This window comes from Lynx canadensis, chromosome B2, assembly GCF_007474595.2.
Source record: "Lynx canadensis isolate LIC74 chromosome B2, mLynCan4.pri.v2, whole genome shotgun sequence".
NCBI lineage: Eukaryota > Metazoa > Chordata > Mammalia > Carnivora > Felidae > Lynx > Lynx canadensis.
Genome location: NC_044307.1, coordinates 75,099,624 through 75,126,994, shown reverse-complemented (window position 1 = coordinate 75,126,994; position 27,371 = coordinate 75,099,624). Strand labels below are relative to the sequence as shown.

The following is a 27,371-nucleotide window of genomic DNA, read 5'->3' as shown; positions in this document are numbered from 1 at the left end:
AGCATCATTATAATGCTAGTCTCAGAAGAATATTTCACTCACTAGCCCATTCATTATTCAAATAACAGCGCTTGACCTCTGACAGTTACTGCAGCCCTCCACGTGCTTCCATAGTACTCAGTATTTACCATGAATAAGTGCAATGCAATGTAGTTGCTTTTTTTTTTGACACCCAAATCTCTTTTATGAGTGGGGGTGGGGCATGAGGTGGGGTTGGGTTCAGGGCCCTCTCACTCACTAGGCCACTTGTTCGTTGGTGCTGCTTCCTGAGTCCTGCAGCTTCATCACAGCAGGCAGCCCAGGCAGGATGGAGAAGGGCTTGGGGCACAGGCCCTTAAAGGCTTCATCTGGTGCACAGGGGAGTGGGTGGAGCTGCCCAGAAGGCCAGGCCCACAGTGGGTGGGGCCTGCAGCCATGCTGCCGGACTGGTGAAGCCACACTCCCCGTGTCTTGCCATCATCCAGAAGCTGGTCAACCGTGTACAGCTGCTTGGGCGGCTGCTTGAGGATGCGCTCAATGATGCGCTTCAGCTTGACCGTGGTTCAACTCCTTGGCGTCAGTGAAGATGGTTGTCTTGTGGCACCAGATCATGAGGAACATGTCCCGAAGTTGGCAGGCTGTCCCCCAACCCCCTCCCGGTGCGACTCATCATCCTGGCCTGGCCTCGCCACGTGTTTTAACACTCCCTTGATCGTTCCTGTTCACTTACCTGTGTCCTACTTGGAGTAGGGGGGGTGAGGAGCAGAGAAAATATCTTGTTAATTGTTGTATTTCTGGTACCTGGCACATAATAGAACTCAAAATAGGTGTATTGAATGAATGAGTGAAAAAGTAAATGAATGTATAAACCATGATAGGGCCAAGGGATGCATAGGTGAATAAACCATAGATGAATGTGCTGCCTTGAGTTCTCTTACCAGAAATACTTTGAAGAACAAGTGCGTAATGTAGGACAGGCCAGCATTAGATCGTGCTAGTTCAGAGAACCTGCATTTGGGGAAACTGGTGGGAGGAAATAAGGGCTACTAGGAGGTGGAAGGTGGACTGTGCATGCAGGATGGCCCTGGGAGCAACCCCACGAAGGTCTAGGTGGAGTAGCTGCAGCAAGCATTAGAATAGAGAATTGGGGCTCAGAATCTTTACTAGCAATGGGGAAAAGTGCACATTTAAAAATGCATCATTATTACCATAAAAAAAGCAAGAATAAAAATATGTTCCAGAACTTTCATGTTACTGTGACTGTGAAAAGTAGTCTGACCTCGTGTAAATCTAGTATATGATGTTTTCCTTTATGATCTGTTCACTGCTATTTTGGGAGGCCAGTGACTTTAAAGCATTTATTGAAAAGGAATAGAGAGATCCTTGGCCATTTTTGTCTTGTGTATCGTGTGGTTTTCATCATTGAGAAGCAATTTTTTGTGTGTTTTATTTTTAATTACCAGGGAGCCTAAAGAAGGAGGTACGCCCATGGATATTTCTATAACACCATCATCACTCCAGGTGAAGACCCCTGCAGACTGCACAGAGCTCCGGCTTCCAGCAGAGGTCAGGCTTGTACCTTCCTCTTGCCGTGGGCTGCAGTACGTGGCTGGAGATGGGCTGCACCTGCGGCTGCAGGTGTGGGCAGAATCCAATGCCAGTAAGTAATACCAGCACTCCTGTTTTAGCACTTAGTTCTTCATTGTAAATCAAAGCTGATTCTCCCTTTCAAAATTTGACCTTTTCCCAGGTGGAAAAGACTGTTCTGCAGCAGCATGGAAAGAGCTGATGGTCAGAAGGTTTCTTTGTCAGCTCTGCCAGTTATTAGGTGTGCAGTTCAACATGCCCCTTAACCTTTCCGAAGTTTTGTTTGGGAGGGGGTTGCGGGGGTTAGTGGGTTTTTTGTCCTCCATTTAACAGATTTTATTTTTTAGAGTAGTTTTAGGTTCACAGCAAAATTAGCAGAAGGTACAGAGATTTCCTATGTAACCCCTGCCTTCTTTCTTTAATTGTAAAATTACCTACCTTGGCGAGTTGATTACCTACCTCACTGAAGATTAAATGAGAGGGCAATTGGGGCGCCTGGGTGGCGCAGTCGGTTAAGCGTCTGACTTCAGCTCAGGTCACGATCTCGCGGTCCGTGAGTTTGAGCCCCGCGTCGGGCTCTGGGCTGATGGCTCAGAACCTGGAGCCTGTTTCCGATTCTGTGTCTCCCTCTCTCTCTGCCCCTCCCCCGTTCATGCTCTGTCTCTCTCTGTCCCAAAAATAAATAAACGTTGAAAAAAAAATTAAAAAAAAAAAAATGAGAGGGCAATTGTGCAACACCTGGTTGATTTTCAAGCATTAGTATTCATCCACCCAACAAACATTGTCTTACGCTATGTGCTAGGCTTTGATCTAGGTGCTGGGATATACAGAAGTGACCACGCTCAGAAGGTCTCTGCTCTTAGAGAGCTTACATTCTCATGGGTGGGAACAGATAATGAACAAATAAGTTACTTGGGTACAGAGAAAAGTGCTCTGGTCAAAGTAGGGCAGAATAATGGGATGGGGAGTGACTAGGGTGACCACTTGATGCTCGACCAGGGGATGGAATGATGAAAGTGGTCTCATCCACGTAGAGACATTTCCAGATAGAGCAACACATATAAAGATTCTGAAATTGAGTTTGATGTATAATTTGATTTTGATTATTGCTATGCCTGTTATGTTTCTGATATTTTGTTACTGTCACATTCAGTCAGATGGTAGAAATGTTTCTCAGAGTAACTTATTGAATAAAATATTGGTTCATTAAATCTCTTACCATGGAAGTAAGATGCTTTAAAGGATTAAAAATGATGTAAAAAAGGGAGGGGCACCCGGGTGGCTCAGTCCATTAAGTATCTGACTCTTGATGTCAGCTCAGATCATGATCTCACAGTTCAATGTGAGTTCGAGCCTGGCATCAGGCTCTGTGCTGACAGTGTGGAACCTGCTAGGGATTCTCTCTCCCTCTCTCTCTGCTCCTTGCCTGCTCGCTCATGCGTGTGTACACGCTCTCCCTCTCTCTCAAAATCAATAAATAAACTTAAAAAAAATGATGTAAAAAGGGGAAACAGGCTGTAACAGATCTATGAGATGCTGATTATCAGGGAAGGATCATAATTGTTTCAACTGCACCCTGAGACTTTGTTCTGCCTCATCTGTGCTCAGCCTTTCATTTGAGCGGCATGGACCCTAGAGGTGGGGTCAGCAGGATTGTTTTGAAGAGCCATGTAGGTGATGTGGAGCATTCCCCTGAGTCTTGTGCTGCTCTTTCATTGGGGAGTCATTTTTGCTCAAGTCCTGGATTAATGAATAACTAGACTGAGTTGGGCAGAGTTGGTTTTAGGAATACGGGGTTGGAAAATGAAATGTCATGGAGCTCAAGTGACATATCCAAACGCTAAGAATGACTCTTGTAATAACCATGAAAAGAAGAATGGGGTCACCAAGATGGGAAGTAGACTAATAATGGAAACTGGGGGAAGGCAGGCATGAAAGCCACACTGGGGTATTTTCTGATCTTCTGCTAGTTTTGTGGATTTGTGATTTTAGATCCCACACTGGGGAGGTAGGGAGGCCTTCTGGAGACGGGGTTGGTTTGTTGCCTACTCATCTTCTGTAATAGTTGATAAATAGCAAAACTTGAACTAATAGAAAAAATTTGAATCAGCAAGCATTGTTGTTTCATTTTAGTTGTAGAACAGAAGAAATTGCTGTGTGTTGGTTTGCATATTGTTTGCATTCCATTGGTCTCCTGTTCCTTTACATTTTTAAAACATTTTACTCAAATATCTGAAAAGGGAGACTTTCAAAGACCTGTTCGGTAGTGTATAAAAGGGTATGCAGAATAGATCTCAGTACTTAATAGCTTTGGTGCTTTCCACATAATAGGTGGTGAATAAATATTTGCTGGATGAATAAATATCAGATAGATACATACTGATGTTAATTTGAGTCAAAATGTAGTGTAGGAAGTGACTTTTGACATTTTTAGCATTTAGTTGTGTTTTGAGGTTCTTAAAAAGTTGACTTTTCAACTATAAACGTTCTTTTAAGGACTATAGTAAACACATTATGGTATTCTGACTGGAACATAAGTCAGATCATGACCTTTGACAGGGAACTGGCTACAGTAAAATCTGATACAGCACAAGCATTAGATTCATCCCCAGGTGGCAGTGCTCTCCCAGGATGCCACTCTGTCAGGAAGTTCTGACTTGAACGTGAGCCAGTGGATCCTGCTGGGTGACCAGCAGGGGGGAGTGTTTCACTGAAAATTTGTTTATTCGTTCTGAAAAGAATATTTTGAAAGAATGTTTTGAATGACTTACCCAGGTCTACTTATTATCTGCTCAAAATTAAAGAATACTGTTTACTTCACTTTACTGCTACAGGGATTGGTGGACACCCCTAGAAATTAAAAGGATGACTTTTTAATTGTCAAGGCTTAAACTTTCTTGCATCAGTTTTTAAAATCTTAACATACCTACAAAGTAACATAAACCAAGTTTACATTGCTTGATTTTAATGTGTATGGCCTCATTTCATTAAAAAAATTTTTTTTATAGACAAGTATTTTTGTGTGTGGGTTTTTGGTTTTTGTTTTTGGAAATGAAAGTTTCCTTTCTTCATGAGTTAAAGAATGGAAGCCAAGGGAATGCTGTGCTTTACATAATGTGGGAAATGTACATTTTTCCACAGCTTTAACCAGGAGTTGAGTTTTGCTCTTGAAAGATTGAGTTCTTCTTAGGAGCCATTCTATTCCCAGGAACCTGTCCAATAGAGACCAGTTTCAAGATTCTTTTTGTATGCATTGGTAATAGGCCAGAGTTGACATAGACCTTGTTTAAATCAAATTAAACTTAAATTTGAGAGATAGAGCCAGCAGTCATGGTGATGAAAAACTATACCTAAAACAGCAGAGGAAAGCTGAGGATGGTGAAGCTCCTTGTAGTTAGTTTGATGTGAAAGAAATTGCTACTTTTCTCTCATCCTTAGTGTCGGTATTTATGGAATGAGTGAGATAACTCAACGGTATGTTACATGGATCATCTAGGGAGATACCTAGCTCTGAGACACTTGGCAAAATCTTGTGGTATTTTTAAAAAATTTTTTAAAGATTTATTTATTTATTTATTTATTTATTTATTTAGAGGGAGAGAGGAGAGAGAGAGAGCATGAGGGGGTAGGGGCAGAGAGAGTGGGGGAAAGAGAAAACTCCAAGCAGGCTTCACACTTTGAGTGCAGAGCTGTATGCAGGGCTTGAACTTACAAACCGTGATCATGACCTGAACCGAAATCAAGAATCGGATGCTTAACCGACTGAGCCCCCAGGTGCCCCCAGCAAAATCTTGTTTTTGAGAACGCTTCACAATATTTGCTTCTGGTTGAGTCATCAGATAATGCTAATTAAATGTGTACTTCTGGGTAGATCGTAAACAGTGTTTATTGATCGTAATTTATTGTGGCTGTTAAACTCTTTAAGTATGTTAATATATTTGTCCCAAACCTCTAAGATTTGCTATTTCATTGATTTTTTTTGTTTTGTTTTTAGAACTGATTTCCATGTTTAATCAAAGCTCACAAGCCCGAGAATGCTGTACATTTTATTGCCAGTCCTGTGGTGAAGTCATAATAAGGGACAGGTAAGGAATTTATTTAACACTGATTAATTCTGTGCCTGGCAATGGTTCTCTTTTTCTTCTATCAGAATTTTTGAAGTAATTGCCAGGGGAGAAGTATATGGCCTTAAAATGAGAGCCAGCTTAATGTCACTTTGAACAAAATCAACCATTAAGCTCTCCAGCAATCATAGAGCAGTTAGGTCTTCTAAAAGGGGACAAAGGGGAACATGGCATGCTGGCTTTGAGGGAGGAAGGCTTATCTTGGTGGAAGCCTGTGTAGATCACTGAAGCGTGTGTCTTCTGAAAAGGGACATGGACTCTGTTGCATGTTTTATCCATCATGTTGGTGAATGAGGTTTTCTCCACATTAAATGAATTTTCTAAATCACAGAGGCTCGTGCAACACAGCTTTTTATTTGAGCTATTTCTATTAGTGCCTTTCTAAACTCCATGTCCTATTTCCCCATTTATTAAAACAGAGCTTATGGAGCACAAATTAACCTTTTCTTGATGATTAAGTTAATCTTGTAACCTCTTCTTGCAGTGTGCTGTGGTTACTCTATTGAGGTGGGAAGGGCTCTTTGCTATATTCTTTCTATTCCCAAGGTGTCTCTTTTCCTTATTTTTTCCCATCTTCTCCCGTTCTTTTGTCAACCTTCTTGTTACCTTGGCACAAACCATTTCCCCCGAATTTTCAGCTTCTAATCATTCATTGGTTGGAAAGACAGATAAAACTGTTAACATCTTTAACAATATTTAAAGAAAGAAGTTAGATTTCTTTGTTAGATGTGTTTCCTGTGAGACAGGTGCCTGAGACTTAGATGTGAATGGCTCCTTGTCTGCATCTGAAACCTGCTCCTCTTTCAGTGTTCATTGAGCTACTCTCTCCCCTGGAATGCTCCACACACCTCTCTCTCCCTCTGGTTAGCGCCTACCTAAATTCATCCGACAGGGCTCAATTGCCGGGAGCCCTCCCTGAACCCTGGGTTGGTTTATGTGCTTGTCTAAAGTTTATGTGCTCCGCTAAGGGTAGTGTCTAGTGGTATAGAGTCAGAAGCCAGACTATCTGGTTTGCATCCACTATTTATTAGCTGTGACTCTGGGCAAGTTACTTAACCACTCCGTGCCTCAAGTTCCTTATTACAAAAATATAAATGATAATAGGAGCTACCTCATAGGGTTGTTGGGAGCATCAAATAAATTTAAGTGTTTATAGCAGTGCCTTGGCACATGGTAGGCATTCAGTATATGATGGTTACTGCTGTAATCATTATTCTTATCATCATCCCTAGCATCATCAGCATCAGCCCCAGGATCAGGCCACAGTGCCTGAAAAATAGTGCACTCTCAATAAATTCTTCCTGGGTTGAATTGAATAAACAGTGGGGTGTTTATTTTGGCTTTCCACCAGCCTCTCTTGCTTACTTTCTGATTCCTGGCAGTGTCCCAGGTAGATGAGATCATGGAAAGTTACCCTAATACAAGTGGGGGGATTGTGAATGGAGCACCTCTGAGTGATTATCTTGGGTAAGAAATGAAGTGACTAAATCTGCAGAAGAGAGGATAATGTCCTTGCTCAGATGTCCTGCAGGCTGAAGTTGCTGCCGAATGTGTACTCCGTGACAGACCCACTGTAGCCTGACATGTCCAGAGCATTCCAGTTTATGTTGTAGTTGAACCTTGAAACTTTTCCTTCTCTTAGTCTGTTTCAGGCTTTGGATTAATTCTCACATAAAGTTTCTGAAACGGGCCTGGCTATCCAACATTGAGGTGACCTAGAAGTTACAGGAGGAGCAGGTTAAATTCAGTGTAACACTATTTCCTGGTACCGCTCACCATAAAAGATAGGCTCATTCGTTATTGGCTGATATTTGTGTTTCATTGGAAAAGGATGATGATATAAAAAATTGTTAACCTGCAGCAAGTTTTCCTATTCAGGAGCTGTATCTTCTGTTTTGTGTCAATTCTTTTTATAATCATGGAATTGAGAACCAGAAGGGGCTTCCAGGTGAACACAGAGGGACAGTTTCACTCTCCCTAATGCTGACTGTCTGGAAGGCCATTTGATGTAAAGCAGAAGTAGGAGATGGGACCTTGGGTTTGAACTCCAGCTTCACCACTTAGTAGCTGGGGAACCTTGTCCACATCACCTCAGCTTCTTCTTGAGTAGACATAATGAGTTTTCTTAAATAGCTATGTCAAGAGACAGAATCTTAGTGACAGAGAAGATTTAGGAGCTTGTTTGGGCCTAACTCCCAGTCTAAATGGGTACTCTTATTTGCCTTCTTCCTCTTTGTAAAAATTCAAATCTGACCTGTCACTTCCCTGCTTAGAATTCTGTAATGCTTCCTACCCATTTCTGTTTCTTCTTAAGTAGACATTATAAGGCCTATTTTCTGAACTTGTCAGAAGAGTTAAAGGCTGAAATATATATAATAGTAAAAGCTCGACAAGCTCTTTTTAATTGTTTTTACAGACTCCTTCCACCACCACCCCCTTTCCATATTGGTCTTATTAGAAAACTAGCAAGTTATCTAGTTTAGTGTTTCAAATCCTTTTGATTCAGGACTGTGTTTTTTAGATGTGCCAGGGAAATGACCCTCCTTTCTCCCTTTTTCTTTCTGAGAAGATAAACATGGACTTACCTGAAAGTCTTTTCCTATCTCACCTGTGCGCCTGGCATGTGTGTGCCTCTGGAACAATGCAGAGAACTCATTAGTAGGTGATTCAAGACTTGGCTTACATTTCACTCTTAGGCAGCATGCCCCATGACTGTTGGAAAAACAAGTATCATCCAGTATCAGCACAAGGATTTCATGTTGACTTTTTACATTAAACCCAGTGGTCTTTTCATTTCTCCCTCAGTTTCCTGTTTCATGCAGGTAGTAAGGATATCTTTTGTGCTTGTTAAATAGAAAACAAAATGAAGTGTATTTCAAAAAAGGCTTGTATGTTCCATAATCAAAATCAACTAATTGTAAGCATCTTTTCCAGGAGGGCTTGGATAGGTGTGATAGGGCAAGGATAATCAACCTTGGGATGGGTTGATTAATCTGTACTGGGAAATCCTCTAATGAGAGGATCTGCTTACTGGCTAGCCTTATTATATGGGAATAAGACCCTTTAGTTTTCTAGGCCTCAGTTTTCTCACCTGTAAAATAGGAAGTTGGATTAGATACATCTGTAGGAGCCCTACCAGCAGAAAATTCTGTGATTAGTAAACCTCATAAAGTTATACCTTGGGTTCTGTGATTGATGATTATTTGGGTAATGCAATTCTAATCCTTGTTCCTTTTTTTTTGTTTGTTTCTTTTTTTGGCTTGTTTGTTTTTAATGAAAAAGGTTCTTGTTAAGCAAATTATAGAAATAAGATGCAAAGGACTGTTTAATCTATTCACACTCATTAATGGCTTTTAAAACTTAATAGCACCGAGATGCATGAAATCTGCTAATGATAGCAGTCCTTTTTCTTAGTTTAGGAATACATGATCTTAACCATTTGTTTTGGTTATTTGAAAACAAATAATGCCTATTTTTTTTTTTTTACCATAAAATTCACCAATATACATTTTTTACAAGTTCAGAGTTTTTGTATAAAATTGTCTAAACAGGGGTGCGTGGGTGGCGTAGTTGGTTAAACGTCCGACTTCGGCTCAGGTTATGATCTCACAGTTTGTGAGTTTGAGCCCCGTGTTGGGCTCTGTGCTGACAGCTCAGAGCCTGGAGCCTGCTTCAGATTCTGTGTCTCCCTCTCTCTCTGCCACTCCCCCACTCATACTCTCTCTCTCACTCTCAAAAATAAATAAACATTTAAAAAAGTTAAAAAGAAAAATTGAACATATACAGTTTATGATTACACTCTTGAGACCAATAGGCCCTAATATCAAGTAACAATAATAACAAAATTTACTTTTTTGTGAGTAGTGTCAGAAACAACTAAATGGTTATTGTGTTTGGGATTTGTTGTGTCTCCTAGAAATAAATTCATGCCAGACTTGAGTTAAATCAGACTTTCAAACAAAAGCCTTTTGATTTTCAGTCCATTTGAGAGGTCTTCTAAGGTCTCTGGACAGGCCCTCCTCATTTCACCTGCACCAGCAGAGCTGGATGTCAGCCGGCAGCCAGGGAGGCCATGGAAACTAGAAGAAACAAGTAGAATGGACTTTATGGAAACATAAGAGATGTCATAATATCCAACCAGGTCCGCTTGACAGACCAGCTATAATTGCATTCTGAAAATAACTACTCTGAGTACAGTCACTTTTCTATGAAAGAGAACAAAGAGGTGAAAAAAGTGTACAGGTGCAAATTGGATTGTTGGTAACACTATACACATTTATGGGAAAAAATGGTTGTACTTTTATGGGTCTAGTTATACCAAGTCCATAATGGTGATCAAATGCTAAGTTTGGCTCATAGGATTTGTCATCTACCAGTTGGATAATACCAGCTGAATTTTTCTAGGTTCTGGCAGCCATATTTTGAGCTTTAGATACTTGATGTTGTTCTTTATTATTATTTTTTAGTTTTTTTAAATGTTTATTTTTGAGAGAGAGAGAGACAGAGTGCAAGTGGGGGAGGGGCAGAGAGAGAGGGAAACACAGAATCTGAAGCAGGCACCAGGCTCCGAGCTGTCAGCACCAAGCCTGATGCGGGGTTCGAACTTACAAACTGTGACATCATGACCTGAGCAGAAGTTCAACGCTTAACCCAACTGAGCCACCCAGGCGCCCCACTTGATATTCTTAAAATTCTTAATGTCTACTTGGTTATAATCCAGTCTGTAAAAGCTCTATGTTGTTACCATTGTTATTATCACTGATTAATGATTGATTTTTAAAGTTAAAGGGTATTGGGGCACCTGGGTGGCTCAGTCCGTTAAGTGTCCTGCTTCACCTCAGGTCATGATCTCGGTTTGTGGGTTTGAGCCCTGCATTGGGCTCTCTGCTGTCAGCACAGAGTCCTCTCCCGATCCTTTGTCTCCCTCTCTCTGCCCCTCCCCTGCTCATTCTCTCGCTCTTAAAAATAAACATTAAAAAAAAAAAGTTTTTTTATGTTAAAGGGCATTGCATTTTCTTGCCTACATGTTTAAGTTTTTTTTTTCTACATGTTTAAGTTTTAAATAAACATCAATCAGTAGCATTGATTAAAATTGTGTATTTTATTTTGCCCTAAAGCTTGTGGGTAAGATGCATTAAAAATAACTAGCAAATTTTAATTCATTATAAACATGTGTTCATGTTATTTTAAGCTGAGAGAAAAATCAAGAAATTATTTCACTCTTTTTCTGAGCTTCATCACATTTTTACCTAAACAGTGCTTTGAAAAAAAAATGGTATTTTATTTTGAAAGTTCTCTTGGGAAATAGATCATATCAAAGTTTCAGGGTTTTCGGTAGATATAGTTTCAGTAGAGCTGTGATCATAATACATGTTTTGTTCTTAAAGGTTTTATGTTTTCCAAAACATCAAAAAAATTATTTCCGTTGTAAAAATACTTTTATCTTTGTAATGACTTGTGAATTAGGCACTTTCTTGCTCCTGATGCCTTAGGTAGATAGTTACGGGATATATTATAGCTCTTATTCACTGTTATATGGGGTCAAGTTAAGTTTGAAATATCACATTTTGTGCTAATGTGCATCAGGTCTCCCAGTTCTCTGTAAATGTTGGTGCAGTGTCATTTCTGTGATCACGCATGAGATTTTTACATTGCTGTCTTTTGCACTATATTGAGGATCTGCTTATTGGATCTTTTGCACTATACTGAGGATCTGCTTATTGGCACTACATGCAAAATGTCAAGAGACAAAGAATCTTAGTGATGGAGAAGATTTAGGAGACTATTTAGGCCTGCTTCCCACTCTAAACAGGTACTCTTATTTGCCTCTTCTTTGTAAAAATTAAAATCTGACCTATCACCTTTCCACTTAAAATGCTGTAATGGTTCCCACCTATCTGTAGAAACAAATCCCTACCCCTTAGATTGGCATGTAACACCCAGCACAGTTTGCCACCATCCCATCTCCCCCGTCTCCTTTACTGATGTTCTACATTGTCAGGGGAGGGATTATATTCCAAGGGAAAGAGTTCAGTTTTGGAGCCAGGAAGACCTGAGTTAAGATCCTGCCTTCATTCATCACCTCTGGCTCTGTGAACTTAAACAGATTATTTAATGTTTCTGAGCCTATCTTTCCTCCTCTGTAACAGGGGAATGGAAATTGTCACCTCACAAAGTTGTAGTAAGCATTAAGTAGAATAAGGTGTGTGCAGTGCCCACCAGAGGTCTTCTGAAATTCAGTTAAATATACAGACCCACAATACTACCACAGGCCACATTTCTTGCCAGCTTGCCAGCAGGGCAGCCTCGGGGGAAGTTCCTCTCAGCAGGGGTCCTACAGTAGTTGCAGGGAGTGACAGCTCACATACCCATCTGGAGACTCTTGTCTCCCCATGTGACACAGTTCTAGGTACAAAGCTCAAGGTCCACAATCAAGCAGGTGCAGGAGCTACCCTGAGAAGAAGCCTCATGACCTAAGCAGCCAATATATCTTGTAATGCTTTTTGCATAATTTCTAGAGTTTCTTGCAAAGGACTGCATTCAGGGAAGTCCAAAGCATGGCACCCTCATCAGACATTTACAGCTCATTCATACTTCCTTTCAGTCCAGATGCAATTTACCAGTCAGGGATCATTTTTACCACAAGCAGTGTTGCCTAGCAATATAATTGATGTCTACCATCTACCTAGTTTCCAGGGTAGCAGAGCTAGGTGGTTAAACTAAACATTAGATTCTCAAGTAGCAAGGGAAAAGTTTTGTTAACCCTTTTGTCCCAATATGCAACAGACCCAACCAGGGGCCTCACATGTTATAGTTATCAAAATATGCTTGTTCATTCCTTTAACAAGTATTTAAGAACTTATGCTATGAGTCAGGCACTGTGCCAGACACTAGGAAGACAAGTTAAAGAGATACGGTGCTCATCTTTATATTGTTAACTCCACCTGTGATGATGCGCTTAATTCCTTTAATTGTCTGAAGAACTACTTATCCTTCAAAGGTCAGCTCAGATATCATCTCCTCTCTGAAGTCCATATACACTTTACTACCCTAGGACTTTGTATTTATTGTCCTGAATTTGTGGGTTGGTTTTATGAATCCACGAATCCCCTAAAGTAATATGCAGATTTTGTGTGCATGTGGGAATATGAGTTTGAAGAAAGGACAAAAGCTTTCGTTAAATTTTTAGAGGAGTCTAAACTGTCCTCTCTCCCAACCCCATTTAGAATTTAGAACCATTACTTTTATATAAGCATTAATCATATTTTATAAAGCTTTATTATCATTTGTTTATAGTCTGTATCTCCTACTAGCCCATAAGTACCCTGAGAGAAGGAACTGTGCATATGAATATTTTGTGTCAACAGAATGCTTGCTTCATAGAAGGCTTTTAAAAAACATATGTTGAAAAAATTGCTTATTAACCTTAGTAGACTCAGCAGCTTGAGTGATGCTTCTAATGTACAGCTCCTAATTTGAAAGGGAAAGTTCTTCCTTATGTTAAAGTAAAATCAACCTTTCTTGTTCCTAGCTCTGTCCTCTAGACTTCTACATTAAACGTCTACCCTCTTCCATATTGTAATTACCTTTTTTTTAAAAAGATTGACACATTTTAATATATTTTATTTTATTTTTTTTAAATATTTATTTATTTTTGAGACAGGGAAAGACAGAGCATGAATGGGGGAGGGTCCGAGAGAGAGGGAGACACAGAATCCGAAACAGGCTCCAGGCTCCGAGCTGTCAGCACAGAGCCTGACGCGGGGCTCGAACTCACGGACCGCGAGATCATGACCTGAGCCGAAGTCGGATGCTTAACCGACTGAGCCACCCAGGTGCCCCACATTTTAATATATTTTAATTTTATATTGATACAAAAGCAGTAAGGAAGAGATTGAGAAGAATGATTATTAAACAGTAATAGAGTGAACCACTTTTATACTTACAAGCCCCCCTCCTCCCATCACTGATCAAATAACAGACCAGTCCATGATTCCACTTGCTGGTGGTATTCCAGGTTGAATGTTTGAGGGTTCTGCGGTTTGTTGTTGCTGGTGGATCCACAACTACTGGGCAGAGTCCCGTGGTGGATTGGAGCAGTGGAGCAGCTGTCAACCTTTGTGGATCTTAGCTTTGTGCTGGTACTTGAGAAGCCGGGTGAGGTGGTGATAGAGCTGCTGCCCAGCGGCCTGCGTCCACAATTCACTTTCCACAGACTCCAGTGGGAGAAAGTGATGTGTTCACCTATCATTTTCTTACTGGTGGGTCTTAACATACAACGTAATATTAGTTGCAAGGGTACCACTTAGTGGTTTAGCACTTTCGTATAACACCTGGTGCTCATCACGACAAGTGCACTCCTTAACCCCCATCACTTCTTTAACCTCCCTCCACTTCTGGTAATAACCATCAGTTTGTTCTGTAGTTAAAAGTCTTTTTATGAGACTCATTTGAGGAGATCAAAGAAAAGGATTACATGGGGGAAATCATTAAAAAACAATACATTTGTGTCTTAAATATTTTAACTTAAAACATGCAAATATACATTAATTTACTAATATTTTACTATGGAACCAATATATTTTTGTTAAACATGACTCCACTATTGTCTAGCTTTTTTCACTGTTAACATGTTATCCAAGATTCATCATCTACAATTTTCAGTTTGTTTCTTAAAATTTTTTTTAATGTTTATTTTTGAGAGAGAAAGAGAGCATGAGTGGGGCAGGGGCAGAGACAGAGAGGGAGACACAGAATGCGAAGCAGGCTCCAGGCTTTGAGCTGTCAGCACAGAGCCCATTGTGGGGCTCGAACTCATGAGCCGTGAGATAGTGACCTGAGCCGAAGTTGGATGCTTAAGCAATTGAGCCACCCAGGCGCCCCTCCAGTTTATGTTTCTTTAGAGTAGAATGAGTCATTCGACACTTTTAAAACCTTGGGATTATAGAATTTTTCTAGAATTTTACTCTTTCTGTCTCTCTCCAATGTTCTATAGTTATATCTTCTCACCACTTATTGGGGTTTTGTTTGTTTTGTTTTTTGTGTGTTTTTTTTTTTTTACAACCGACTTTCATTTAGTCTGAAATTTTTTGTTTTCAGAGGAATAGCAATTCGTATTTCCTTGGTTTATATACTATTTAATTAAATTAGATAACTAAAACAACATATAAGTATCATAAATAGGTCTGTGATCAAATACAATTGATTCTTAATGACCATGTGTTTCTGCTGATAGAAGCAGAGGTGTGCAAGTATTGAGACTGCTTAAGCATTTGCACTGCTCGTGGGCATTAAGAAGACCACAAGCATGTTTCTGTTCTGTTTTTCTCAGGATTACTTATTTGGAAGTTTCTTCATCATCCCGCCCACATTTCTTCTCCTCTTAGACCACTGATCTTCCTAACTTAGAATAGAAGTACACCATGTTTGGCTTTTCTTCTGGTAACTTCTGACGTATCTATTGTTGTCCAGGAGAAAAACAAAACTATCAAAAAAGAAAAAAAGCGGTAGCAAATATAAGGGCCTAATTAAGCATAAGGATGTTTTAAGCATAAAAAATAGTAGCAACGTGGAACTCAATTTCTCTCCCTTTGAGTGTGGCCTAGACCTAGTGACTCACTTCCAAGGAATAGAGTATGCAAAGGGAGAAACACAGCCTTTTTACTGGAGTAACCTAGTAGATACCACACTGGCCAAGTGTTCAAGTTGAACAGCACCAGTGATAAGTCATATTGATAGAGTGTACCCTCTGGTAAGATGTACTGAGAGACGCACTTCACTTCTATGGTATTCTTCCCCAAATCCATAACCCCAGCCTAATTTTGAGAAAATATCAGACAAACTTAAATTGAGAGATAATCTGTAGAACACCAGACCAGTGCTCTTCAAAAATGTCAAGGTCCTGAAAAATAAGGAAAGACTAAGAAAATGTAACAGACTAAACAAGACTGGGGAAACATGATGATTAAGTGCAGTGTGTTATCTTCAATTGGATCCTAGAACAAAGGGAAAAAGGATATTAGTGGAAAATCTTGGGGAATCCAGATAAAGTCTGTAGTTTTGACAAATCTTCCATGGTTATAAAAGATGTTAACCTTAGAGAAAGCTGGGTGGAGTGTATGTGAGTACTATTGGTACTGTTTTTGTAACTTTTCTGTAAGTTTAAATTTACTCCCAAATAAGTTTATTAAAAAATAGTAATGGGAGAAATCACAAAAGAAAGGGTTAGGTGATTTGAAATCTAAGACGACTAAACCAAATTAAAAGGCAGTAACACTGGGACACCTGGGTGGCTCAGTCAGTTTGAGCGACTGACTGTTGATTATAGCTCAGGTCATGATCTCATGGTTCATGAGACTGAGCCCTTTGTTGGGCTCTGTGCTGACAGCTTGGAACCTGCTTGGTATTCTCTCTCTCTCTCTCTCTCTCTCTCTCTCTCTCCCTTTAACTGTGCCCCTCCCACTTGTATGAGTGTATGTGCTTACTCTCTCAAAATAAATAAACTTAAAAAAAAAGGCAATAACACTGAAAAAGTAATTTGTCACAGATGATAGATAAAACGCTAATATTCTTAAAATAGAATATACTCTTATCTTTCTTATAAAATTTTTTAAATGTTTATTTTGAGAGAGAGCAGGGGAGGGCCAGGGAGAGAGGGAGAGACAGGATCCCAAGCAGGCTTCACACTATCAGTGCAGAGTCTGAGGTGAGGCTTGAACTCAAGAACTTTGAGATCAGGACCCGAGCTGAAATCAAGTGACCGACACTTAATGGACTGAACTCCCCGGCACCCCAAGATAGAATATACTTTTAAAAATTAGTAGAAACATACTAATACCTCATTGGAAAATAGCCATTGATCACAAATCACAGAAGAAACACACTGGTCAATAAATACGACAGCCAGTTCAATCTCACTAGCAATTAAGTGTTGCTAATTGAGAACAGTATTGAGAACATTTTCACCCATTACATGGAAAAGTGATAGTATTCAATGCTGAAGAAGGTAAGTAGAAGAATTATAGATTGATACAGCCTTTCTGAAAAGCAGTTTGCCGATATGTATTGGGTTTTAAAATAGGTATATAATTTGTGATTGTAATCACACTTGTAAGATTTTTTTTCCCAAGGAAATAATCATATATTATACAAATTTTCTAATAAGAATGTTCATCACAAGGTTGTGATACTGAAAATCTTGAAACCTAAATATCTATACCAGTGGGGGAAATGATCTAAAAGTTTTGGCATACTTACAGAATAGAATGGAGGCATTAAGAGTCATCATATAACTAAAAAAAAAAAAAAAGAGAGAGAGTAAAAATAAAAGCAAGATACAGTTTGTGTATATCTTCTGATCCTGGGCTGTGTACATGTGTACTGCAGTGGTTTCTTGAGAGGATTGCAAGGAAATATCCTGTCATTTGCATAGTTACTTGTCTTTGGCTGGGAAGGAAAGGATGATTTTCATTTTCTTTATACCTTTACATATTTTCGAACTGTCTATAGTGAGTATATGTTACTTTTGTAATTGAGGGGAAATTCTTTCATTACAGACAATGTGATTAATGAGTTTCTTTCATCTTTCATGCTGGTTTAATTTAAAAATGCTAGATTTCCATTTTGTTCTGTAAAAAATTGTTTCTCCTCTTTCCACTAGGAAGCTCCTCAGGGTGCTCCCATTGCCGAGTGAGAACTGGGGAGCTCTAGTTGGAGAATGGTGTTGTCATCCTGACCCCTTTGCTAATAAGCCACTTCATCCACAAGAGAATGACTGTTTTATTGGAGACTCTTTCTTCTTGGTGAATTTAAGAAGTGATTTATGGCAGCCAAGACCTGAACTAGCCCCAGTGGAGACACACTGTCTTTCTTCTGAGAACCATTTTAAATTGGTAAAATATCTTTTCAAAATAAATGCTAATTTAGAGGTTGGCTTAGAAACTGGTTTCTCCAATCTTTTCTTAATTAAAGCACGCTACACAGACTGTTCTAAGGACCAAAATCCATTATTTTCAAGTTCCTCTATTCTCCAGCTCTGCTCTATTGATATAGGAAGAGCATATGGCTTTAGACCAAAACAGCTTACAGGGTCTGGAGGAAGAAGGAAAGAGGACTTTTTCGTGCATAGAATTGGGAATGTTGCCATTTTACAAACGAAATTGCCCTACTTTCTTCTTTTTAGGACAATATTCCATAATCTGTATAGTCTGATTTAGATTAAAGTGTTCTTTGTTCCAGGATATGTAGTACAGAGTTAGGCCTAGGTATTTCCCTGTGTCCACTGATGTCATGAGAGTAGATGCCATCAAGGAAAAAGAGGAAATGGAGGAGTCCAAGTGTGGAAAGGAAGCTTGTGCTGCAGGCTCCAAGTTGGTGGTTGACACGGTGAGGTCAAGTGTCTCTTGCTGTAGAAGTTGCTTTAGGGAGAAGGCAATTTCCTCTCACTGCAGAGAACAAATGGTTTACCTTACTTTAAAAGAAAATCAATGGCATTGACTTGGCCCTTGTGAGAAATCATTCTCCTGGTGGCAAATCAATACAGATGTGATTTAAAAAGTAAAGGAAATCATTGCCAGAGAATCTTCATTTTCACATCTGATTATTGGTAGGAACGAAAGCATTGTACGTTAAATTTCATTTAAAATTCATTTAATTTTTGTAACAAAAACTGAACCACTTTAGGAAATATGCAATAGTTGAGCAGCTCTTAGATTGTAAGTTAGCTTACATAACTATTTTCTGTTTTAAGGACAGATTAAGGAGGTTTATCAAATATCAAAGTTATTAGAATTAAGTGCCTTATCTCTCACCATAAGCACATTTACCTAAATATGGTTCATTTAAATTACCTAAATATGGTTCATTTAAAATTATAGTACTTTATCCTTTTATAGTTTTCAAAGATAAATGGTAAGTTAATATAAATCTGTTATATGTTTAATATGGTTATATTAAAATTGTATTTTAATCTAAATTTGTATACTAATACTTTACTGTCTATGTACTTTAACTTTCATTCTTGTGATAAGCTATAAATTTTTAAAATATTTTCAAGGAAATATTTTTAAAATACTTGAATGGAAGAGGAGAGGAGAAAAATTAAAAGAGAAACCACAAGTTTCCCTTTTTAGATAAACTGTATGGAAATACATTCTTCTCATTTATGTCTTTATCTGTTATATGATGCCATTTCCAAGAATGTCTCTTCATTGTGAACAGTCATTGTATGTGTTAAAGGAAGACCCTTCATAGTCAGACCTAATGGTGTTTAGTATCATTGAGACTGTGGGAAACTCCTATCACAAGCTGCTGTTGACAAGATTGTTTCTAAGTTAGCCAAGGTGGAAGTTTCTCTTTAATTGCATATTGCAGCAGTTGAAAGAGTATGCCTGTGACCAAAATAGTAACATAAATTTGGAGGGACTGCTTAAACAGTGCTCTCAAGGCTCCTGTGGGAACAAGGCTGCTCTGTGCTATTGAAAACCTATTTCTCATATCACCAAGTCTAGCCATCTAGCAGGGTTTTGAAATGTCACATGGTGACACAGCATCCTAATGGTATCTCTTGGGAAACATTTTTTTGGCGAGACAATATCAAGGGTCCTTAGAAATTGAAACAACACAAAGGGAAATAAAAACGAAGACAGGAGGCTAATCCACATCTCTGTGCAGTGGTGCCGTCTCTCAGATATATTGATTTAATTAGTTCACAACACGGTCTTTCTTTGATGTTTGCTCTGCAGAGTTCCCACAGTTAGGCTGCTTCATCGCACAACTTGCTGTATTATTTCCTTTAAGCGTTGGTCAGGAGAAATGCATTACAAAGCGGAGCTTCACTTTAAATGAAATTTAGACTGTTAAAATATTTTAATTAAAAAGACCTGAATTTAAAAATAAAATCCAGCACTTAATTCTTTCCTGCAGTACCCCCCCTTAACACTGTACAGTATTTGTCCCTGAAAATGTGGCAGTATATAACTTTTGTTTTCACACGGTAACCTCCTGAAGATTTCCTTATTCTTGCATTTACTCATTGTCTCATGCTATTTTTTTTTTTTTTTTGTCTACCAACGTAATAAAAATTTCACATCTTGTAATAGGATGATAAAGATGACAAAGGTGGCACCTTAGCCATTTGTAAGATACATAATATTATTCTAGACTTAGAGAGTGCGGTCACACAGGAACAAGCTGAACTTTGATTATATTACAGCTGGCAGGTACAATTAACAGCTTTACCTTTTTTCCTTTCCTGGGGTGCTTGGCAATAATTTATTGATTTGGTAATTTGTTAAGTCAATAGGGGTGTATTTCTTATTTTCTCAGAATAATGTGTTGAATTTTGTAAACATGCACAAATGTAAAAAGGATAGAATTGGGAACTTCAGAATACCAGTCATCTTGATTCATAAAGTATGCTTCATCGCGCCCTTTAACCTCCACCCCTGCCCCCACCACCACAGGAGGGCTTTAAAGCAAATCCCAGACATTATGTCATTTCATCCCATACGGATTTTTCTTTTTTAGGTAACCACAGTGTCATTTCACATTTGACAAAAATGAACAATCATTACTTGGTGATAAAATCCTAGGCCATACACATACAGATTTTACCATTTATATTAAAGGTATTTTCTATTTGTTTGAATCAAAATACACACATTTGGTTGTTTGAAATAATTTGCTTTTTATTGATCACATTTTAAAATCCCAATTACCAGCGTCTTGAAAAGGTAGACTTTTTTTTGGTGAACAAACCAACAAAAAAAATTGTTTCGCTTCATTGAAAGACAAAGCAAAATGTGCCGTAAGAGCAATTATAAATGAAATACATAATGGAGCACCTGATGAACATTTTTTTGCTTTGAATAGAAGATCTTCTCAAGCATTGCTACTCCAATACCCCATATTAGTTTTTAGTAAAGCCTTTAGTTTTTGGTAAGATTTAATGAGGATGGTTTGATTTAACTGGTACAAAATAGGATCTTTGAAAAAGTGTCTTAAGACCAATTTGGAGCCATACAGATAGATTTTATTGTAAGAAAGCATGAAACTGCCCAAATGTCAAAGTTTCAGTTGAGCATATCTGCTTTCTGAGCTTCCTGTATCCTTTAAAAAGAATTTTTTTTTTTTTAATTTTTATTTTTGAGAGAAAGAGGCAGCATGAGCAGGGGAGGAGCAGAGAGGGAGACACAGAGTCCAAAGCAGGCTTCAGGCTCTGGGCTGTCAGCACAGAGCCCGATGCAGGGCTTGAATTCATGGACTGCGAGATCATGACCTTAACCGACTGAGCCAGTTAGGTGCCCCTATTTCATTTTGTTAAAAAAAAAAAAATGCAGGCCATAACCCATTGAAGTGATTCTGTGAATTAGTTTGGAAAACACTTGGTGTAGTGCTTAGAAGCATAAGTTTTAGCATCTAAGGGGTCTAGATTAAAATATCAGCTCTATCAGTTATTAGCACATCCATGGAACTCAGTTTAAATTCTTTTTTTTTTTTCAACGTTTATTTATTTTTTGGGACAGAGAGAGACAGAGCATGAATGGGGGAGGGGCAGAGAGAGAGAGAGAGACACAGAATCGGAAACAGGCTCCAGGCTCTGAGCCATCAGCCCAGAGCCTGACGCGGGGCTCGAACTCACGGACCGCAAGATCGTGACCTGGCTGAAGTCGGACGCTTAACCGACGGCGCCACCCAGGCGCCCCTGTTTAAATGTGCTTCTTATACAGTTTTTCAGAAAATATTTATTTATGCTAAGGAAAATATAATTGTACTCAAACTTACCCTAATCAGTTAAGATTCCTCAGATCAATACATATATCCCACATCAGGAACACACTCTTCCTTTCTTAGACCAGCAATTTAGTCTGCTCTTTCCTAGGAGAGATGACCTAGGTGGCCAGAGTTGCAGAAATTCCTTCTCCCCGCCCACTTTTACGTGACGTCTGCCATGTTGCAGTGTGTCTATGTGAGAGGAATGTTACATGGTTTTAACAAAGGTATTGCTATGGATGTGAAAAAAGCATATTTTTTGGTAGATTCTTAATATGCAGTTGTTGTCCAGTAAAAGGCAAAAAATTGGTCTCTTTGTAGGAGGATATGGGTTTTCAGCCTGTTCCTTGAATGACATGTGCCCAAACTATGTTTTGTTTATGTAACATCCACCTGGCAGTCAACATGAGCCTGGGACAGTGCTTTATATAACACTCCCTTTTAAATACTAATAAACAACACTAATGAGTAGAACACTAGTATTTACTACCTTAAACGGGCGAGGAAACCAAAACAGGTTAATTAACTTGCTCAAGGTTATGTGTGTAATAAATAGCAGGACTGGGATGTAAACCTGGGAAGTCTGGCCCCAGACTCAGGGCTCTTAACCACCATGCTACTGCTTCTAACATAATCTCATATAAAAAACTAAAAATCAGTTTTTTTAAAAAAAATTGAGGTATAATTGACATATAACATTATATTACTTTTAGGTATATAATCCCATATATGTATATGTTGTAGAATTGTGCATATTGTACATTGTACATAGAATGTATATTATTATAGAATTAGATGGACGCTAGCAATTTTAATCTGCATCCCAAATGGTGAATTTGGAGTTTTACAGTTTAGGAATGCTTCAGGAATTTCTCTGAGAGCATTATCCAGTTTTTCCAATTATAATGAATATCTTAAGTAGAAAAATGTGTTATATGAATGTGTTAAATTTATTTATTTTTTAAAAAAATTTTAATGTTTTTATTTATTTTTTGAGAGAGAGAGAGAGGGAGAGAGAGAGAGAGACAACTGAGAGAAATGAAGACAGAATACGAAGCAGCCTCCAGGCTCTGAGCTGTCAGCACAGAGCCTGACGTGGGGCTTGAACCCATGAACCATCAGATCATGACCTGAGCCAAAGTTGGAACGACTGAGCCACCCAGGCACCCCAAATGTGTTAAAAAAAATTTTTTTTAATTTTAAGTTTATTTACTTATTTTGAGAGAGAGAGCACAAGCAGGGTAGAGGCAGAGAGAGAGAGGAGAGGGAGGATGCCAAGCAGGCTCTGTGTGTCAGTCCCGAGCCCCATGAGGGTCTCAAACTCACTGTCCTTGAGATCATGACCTGAGCCAAAGGCAGCTGCTTAACTGACTGAGCCACCCAGTTACCCTGGTTACATATTTTTGACTTCTGGTGAGGGCCTATGAATTATAGATTACTTTTACATAAGTTACACTGGACTAGAAATCAAAATAATGGCTCTAATTTTTGATTCTCCTGTTTGCAGACACATGAATTAGAACAAGTCACCTACTCTCTCTGCCTTTGTTGCCTGCCATCTACTCATTCTAAATGATAATGTGTATTTGGAAGTACATTTTAGAAATGTAAAGTGCTTCTTTTTCGAATTATTTACAACAGATTATCAAGAAGTGGTTAGGTTTGGAAAAATCAGTGTGTTCATTATTCTGTCTTTAGATCTGAAAAAAAAATCTCTGTGCATGTGAATTATGCATACAAGCTAAATGTGTTCTCAGTATTTAGTAGAGGGCAAAATAAAATGTAAAGTTCAAAGTATACTCTAGAGACTATGTTAAAATTATATATTCCTTTTAAGAAAAGCTGAATGACATTTAAATGACATTTTTCTGTTCTACAGAAACCAAAGGCAAATACCAAAGTAATTTGTAAGCGTTGCAAGGTAATGTTGGGAGAGACCATGTCATCAGGTAAGAATTTCATAATAAAAAAGCCAAAATGATTGCCGCCTTATTAAAAATGAGTAGAAGGAGATTTTATAGGAAATCTATGTGAAAGATAGATAACTAATATATGTTGTAAAATTGATGATTTTTAAAATAGAAATCAAGTGACATATCATCAAATATGCCAAGAAGGTTGTGTATTTTGACCTTTATAAGTACATAGTATTGAGTTTTAAACTTAGGTTGGGTCATTTTCAGTATTTCATATCCTCTTAGTGGATATAAAACTACAGTATAAAGTTTGTCCTTGGGTCTTTCTTAAAGAATATCAGGGCTTTTTTCTCAGTACAACTCCTCAGTCAGAATTGTTGGTTGCTAGAGATGATGAAGAAGTTTTCTTGGCTGCCATCTGCCTTAGGGCTGTATTTTGGGCTGGGGGTTGAAAGAGAACTTTTGAAATGGAAGAAAACATATTCTGAGTTTCGTGCTCTGTTCCTATTCTCTTCCCGATAATTATGTTTATATAAAGTCTATGTTAAATCACTTTCAAATATAATAAAATCATGATAATTAAATTGCAGTACTATTTTTTTTTAATGTTTATTCATTTTTTTTTTTTCATTTTTTTTTTTCAACGTTTATTTATTTTTGGGACAGAGACAGAGCATGAACGGGGGAGGGGCAGAGAGAGAGGGAGACACAGAATCGGAAACAGGCTCCAGGCTCTGAGCCATCAGCCCAGAGCCCGACGCGGGGCTCGAACTCACGGACCGCGAGATCGTGACCTGGCTGAAGTCGGACACTTAACCGACTGCGCCACCCAGGCGCCCCAATGTTTATTCATTTTTGAAAGAGAGACAAAGTGTGAGCAGGGGGGGAGCAGAGAGAGAGAGGGAGACACAGAATCTGAAGCAGTCTCCAGGATTTGAAAATGTCTGGAGAGCTACAACATGCTGCATTAGCTTTATGGATGACAAATAATTGTTTTTAATACAATTAATTAGAAATGTAAGTAAAGCTAGTGCACCTAAAGAAGGCAGATGGTAGTGTTGTTTGTTTCTTAAAATCATCAGAATCTTGTAAATAGTTGACTTGCTCAGAGTGAACAGAAAAGAAAGAATGAGCAGTGGTAAAGGATGCCATCCCCAATGTCACTTTGGAGAATGAAAGCAAGCCCTTTAAGCAACAACTTAGAAAGTTTTAAGGCTTCCAGTCAAATTAGGCAAATTGATTTTTTTTATAATTTTTATTTATTTTTTATTTATCTTAGAGAAAGAAGAGAGAGACAGAGTATGAGCAGAGGAGGGGCAGAGAGAGAAAGAGACACAGAATCTGAAGTAGGCTCCTGGCTCTGAGCTGTCAGGAGAGATCCTGATGCGGGGCTCGAACTCAAGGAGCATGAGATCATGACCTGAGTCGAAGTTGGCCCTCAACGAACTGAGCCACCCAGGCGCCCCAATTTTTTAATTTTTTATTCTTTTCCCTTGTCCCTGAAGCCCAGTTAAAATGTCAGTTAAGGAATAAAAGATATGTATATCCACAGAGACCATGAGAAATTGAGAGGAAGTGACAGTAATGTAAACAAGAGATATAAGCAGACATTTTTGGAAACTGTAAAGCTGAGAGGTGTGGGAACACACTTGGCAGTGTGGAGGAAGCTGCAGTCTCAGTGTCTGCAGATCATCTGAGTGAGGAGTGAGCCAGTACTCGTGAGCCTCAGTGCTGGTCAGAATTTGGAGGCAACAGGTAACAGGGAAAGCAGTCTGAGACAAGGGGCTGGAGGAAGGATGGTTAATTCAAAATTTTTATATGGAGCTGTAAAACTCCTAAGATTCCTGTATTTGCAACTTGCTTATACTCTCAAGGTAGGAGATTAGAGGACTCTTTTCTTGGAAAATGAAAGAATACCAATCAGAGAAGAGATTTGCAGATACTCTTTCAGGGGTCATTCAACAGTAAAATGAGCCTAGATCTAGCCATCCTACAGTCAACAAGCCTTGTACCTACATGTAAGAGTTTCCTGTCAGTATTTTTTTTATTTATACTTAAATATGAATGGATTGCTGAGAATCAAAAAATATTAGAGCAAACCTCCAACTAAGAGACTGAAGTAAATAATCAAGTAAACAATAAAGCACCAAGAAAAACAAATTAATGTATAAAACAGAAGAATATCTTGAACAAAAATAATGTTCTTAGAGAAATGAAATAATATTGTCTCCATAATTCAGAGAATATAGAATTAAAGATGTGACTGCTTAAAAAAAGTAATGAAAGGACTAAAAGATAAAATTAAGGAACTATCTTATCTCCTAAATCAGAACCAAAAGTCAGATATTGAAGATTGGAAAGGAATTGTGGGAAAAAACCATCATGTAAGTTTCCTGAGGATAGAGATATTGTCTATCTCATTTATCACTATAACCTCAGCATTAAAACAATATCTGGCACATAGTGGGTACCCAATAAATATTAATTGAATGAATGAATGAATGGAGACTTTTAGGATATTCAACATCTAGCTAATAGAAATTCTAGAAAGAAAGAATATAGACAACAGAGTTTAGGAAATTATCAAAGAACAGAAATACTAAAAACACATTACAAGGCTATTTTCCAGAGCTGGGGCTTCAGTTTCTCAACTGAAGGGGCCCACTACATGTCCAGTATGATGAATGGGATGGGAGGGCAGCTACCCAAAGCTGCATCATTGAGTAATTTCTGAATACCAAGGAAGAAGTTTCCAAAGGAAAAAAAAAAAAAAAAAAACAAGTAGTGAACAAAGGATTAGGAATTAGAATGGCATTGAACTCTTTTTTTTAGTTTATTTATTTTGAGAGAGAGAAAGAGCATGTGCACAGGGGAGGGGCAGAGAGAGAGAGGCAAAGAGAGAATCCCAAGCAGGTTCCGTGCTGTCAGCAGAGCCGACATGGGACTCGATCCCATGAACCATGAGATCATGACCTGAGCCTAAATCAAGAGTCAGTCACTCAACTGACTGAGCCATCCAGGTGCCCCAAGAATGGCATTGAACTCTTAACAGCATTGTTGAAAGCTAGAAGACAATGAAGCAATGCCTTCATAATTTAGAAGGAAAAAATATTTTTAATCCATAATTCTGTCACAAACTATCAATCAAGTATGAAGATAACACATAGACAGACCTCAAATGTACATTTTCCTTAGGAATGTGATATAGGATATATCTCACCAAAACTAAGGATTTAACCTGGAGAGAGAAGACATTGGTTTTGGGAAACATTATCTAACACAGATAAGGGAGTCTCAGAGTGAGGGACACACAGCAGGCCTAGAGAGTAACAGCCTGGATTGAAACAAAAGGAGAGAAGATTGCAATAAACATGTTTTCAGTTACAAAATGAAACTGATACATTCTTTGATGTATATGACCACATGTAACAGTCTTGGGATAAGCCACTCTATCATATGGGAAGAATTAGCTAAAGGTGTTTGGAAAACTAATCCAATGAAAAAGAAGTTATGCACTACAGAAAAGCAGAAGGTTGAACAAGAAAGGAAACATTTCCATGGTATTATAGCCATAATAACGTGAAGTTCAATAGGCAAAGGAGAAACTAGAAATTTAAGAGGGAGATTTTGGAAGCAAAAGGCTAAAGACAGGCTGAGATGATAAGCTTTTCACACAGTTCTGGCTGACTGCTAAATGCACATAATAGATGCCAGAGCATCTAATAAGAATTGAAAGCTTGGGGAGACGTGCACATTTTCCCATGCCTTTAATTTCATTTCTCAGTCAATAACACAATTGGGCAGCAGAAGGTAAAAACCTTAATGACTTGAAGTATTTAAGCAAAACATCTCCCCAAATCTGCTGACAGCTGAACTGTGAAGGTATAGTGGATACTTCCTAGGGAGCCAGGCTACATAAAATAAAACTGAGCAGAAACATTAGTGGCTACACACTGTGGGGAGACATATTTCATAGTTTGAGCCCAGGTTAGTT

General features: G+C 38.6%; 1 protein-coding gene and 1 pseudogene across 3 annotated transcripts in view; one reads left to right on the top strand and one right to left on the bottom strand.

Moving 5' to 3' along the window:
• UBE3D (ubiquitin protein ligase E3D) overlaps window positions 1–27,371 on the top strand; it is a 158,549-nt gene that overhangs the window by 11,651 nt on the left and 119,527 nt on the right. For all 3 annotated transcript variants that reach the window (XM_030315906.1, XM_030315905.1, XM_030315904.1), the window contains exons 2-5: window positions 1,443–1,639; window positions 5,561–5,651; window positions 17,350–17,581; window positions 23,341–23,410. In XM_030315906.1, coding sequence (XP_030171766.1) covers window positions 1,443–1,639; window positions 5,561–5,651; window positions 17,350–17,581; window positions 23,341–23,410 — 590 coding nt within the window. The remainder of the gene's footprint in view (window positions 1–1,442; window positions 1,640–5,560; window positions 5,652–17,349; window positions 17,582–23,340; window positions 23,411–27,371) is intronic.
• Window positions 238–600, bottom strand: LOC115514635 (annotated as a pseudogene).